Consider the following 1,487-nt stretch of genomic DNA (forward strand, 5'->3'; position numbering starts at 1 on the left):
AAAAAGAAAAAAAAAAAAAAAAAACAAGTTAAAAAAAAAAGTGGGAACCAAGTGTGGTGGTACATACCTGTAATCCCATCACTTGGGAGGCTAAGGCAGGATGTCTCAAAGAATTAATATTTTTTAAAACGGGCATTAGGGGGAGGGATAGAGAGATGACTCAGTGGTTAAGAGCACTGACTGCTCTTCCAGAGGCCCTGAGTTCAATTCCCAGAAACCACATGGTGGCTCACAACCATGGGATCTGCAATGGGATCCAATACCCTCTTCTGGTGTGTGTCTGAAGACAGCTATAGAGTATTCATATACAGAAAAAAAGTAAATCTTTAAAAAGAGGCATTGGGGAAAATGCCTAGTATTTTTTTAAAGGCTTGATCAAATATTAAGCAATGCTCATGGTATGACTTCTTACACAGGACAATTATGATACACATTAACATGGCACCACATAAAATACATCAAGCTCAGGGGCTGGAGCAATGGCTCAGTGGTTGAAGAGCACTAACTGGTCTTCCAGAGATCCTGAGTTCAATTCCCAACCACCGCATGGTGATTTAGAAACCACTTGTAACGGGATCTAAAGCAATAGAGTACTCACATACATAAAATAAATAAATATCTCTAAAAAGAAACTCATCAAGCTCACAAGTAAACTGGTCGCATGTTTACAGGAAGGGTAACTGACACGTCAAAGCCCATGACCCTTCTCTCTACCTAGGATGTACGCTCACTTTTAACGTGAGCTAAACATTAGCCGTTACCTTGAGCAGTCTGATTTCCTTCATGGCGAATGTCTGATTGCTGCTTTCCTGCAGAACCAGAAGAACCCTGCCGAAGGAGCCCTGGCCAATCACTCTCAGGACTGTGTAGTCGTCCATGCTGGGCAGCCGCAGCTGGGCTCTACCCCTACGGTCACTGCTGGCTCTCCCAAACTATTTAAAGAAGACAGAATCATTTGGGAATCCACTTTTAAAGGCAGAGTTCATTCAAAGGTAACTATACTCACCTTTTATATCCTGTTGAAAAGCCATGCTTAAAACTGAATTGGCCAAAACAAGATCTTTCAGGGATGAAGTTAGGCAACATATGTGTGTTGTGTTTTAGCAGTGGTTTTTAAAAATCTAATCTTGTGTCCAAAACTACATGTCTGCCAGGGTCTTAAAAGACACCATTATGTAATTACCAATAAAGTTTAACAGGTGCAAACATGACAAAATCACCCGCACAGAGAGCACACACACTGACAATACAGACAGTAGGGACAGCAGTCACAGGAAGGAGAAGCCTTGGTATATTTTTAGGGACACTTTGTTTGTTTGTTCTAATCTAGATCTTCAGTCTGCACTTAAATATCAACCATTTTCCTTTTTTTTTTTTTTTTTTTGCTTCTTCCCTTAAAATGTATATTTATCCAGTATATTTAACTGAGAAATGTGTGTTTTTATTATGATCTGTTTCTTTTTAATTTCTTTTCTTTTCTTTTCTTT

General features: G+C 39.3%; 1 protein-coding gene across 1 annotated transcript in view; it reads right to left on the minus strand.

Moving 5' to 3' along the window:
- Window positions 1-1,487, minus strand: part of Nek3 (NIMA related kinase 3) — a 28,767-nt gene that overhangs the window by 23,938 nt on the left and 3,342 nt on the right. Inside the window, exon 2 of the mRNA XM_021219507.1 lies at window positions 762-932. Within this exon, the coding sequence (XP_021075166.1) occupies window positions 762-878 (117 nt within the window). The 5' untranslated portion in view covers window positions 879-932. The remainder of the gene's footprint in view (window positions 1-761; window positions 933-1,487) is intronic.

This window comes from Mus pahari, chromosome 19 (assembly GCF_900095145.1).
Source record: "Mus pahari chromosome 19, PAHARI_EIJ_v1.1, whole genome shotgun sequence".
NCBI classification, from domain to species: domain Eukaryota; kingdom Metazoa; phylum Chordata; class Mammalia; order Rodentia; family Muridae; genus Mus; species Mus pahari.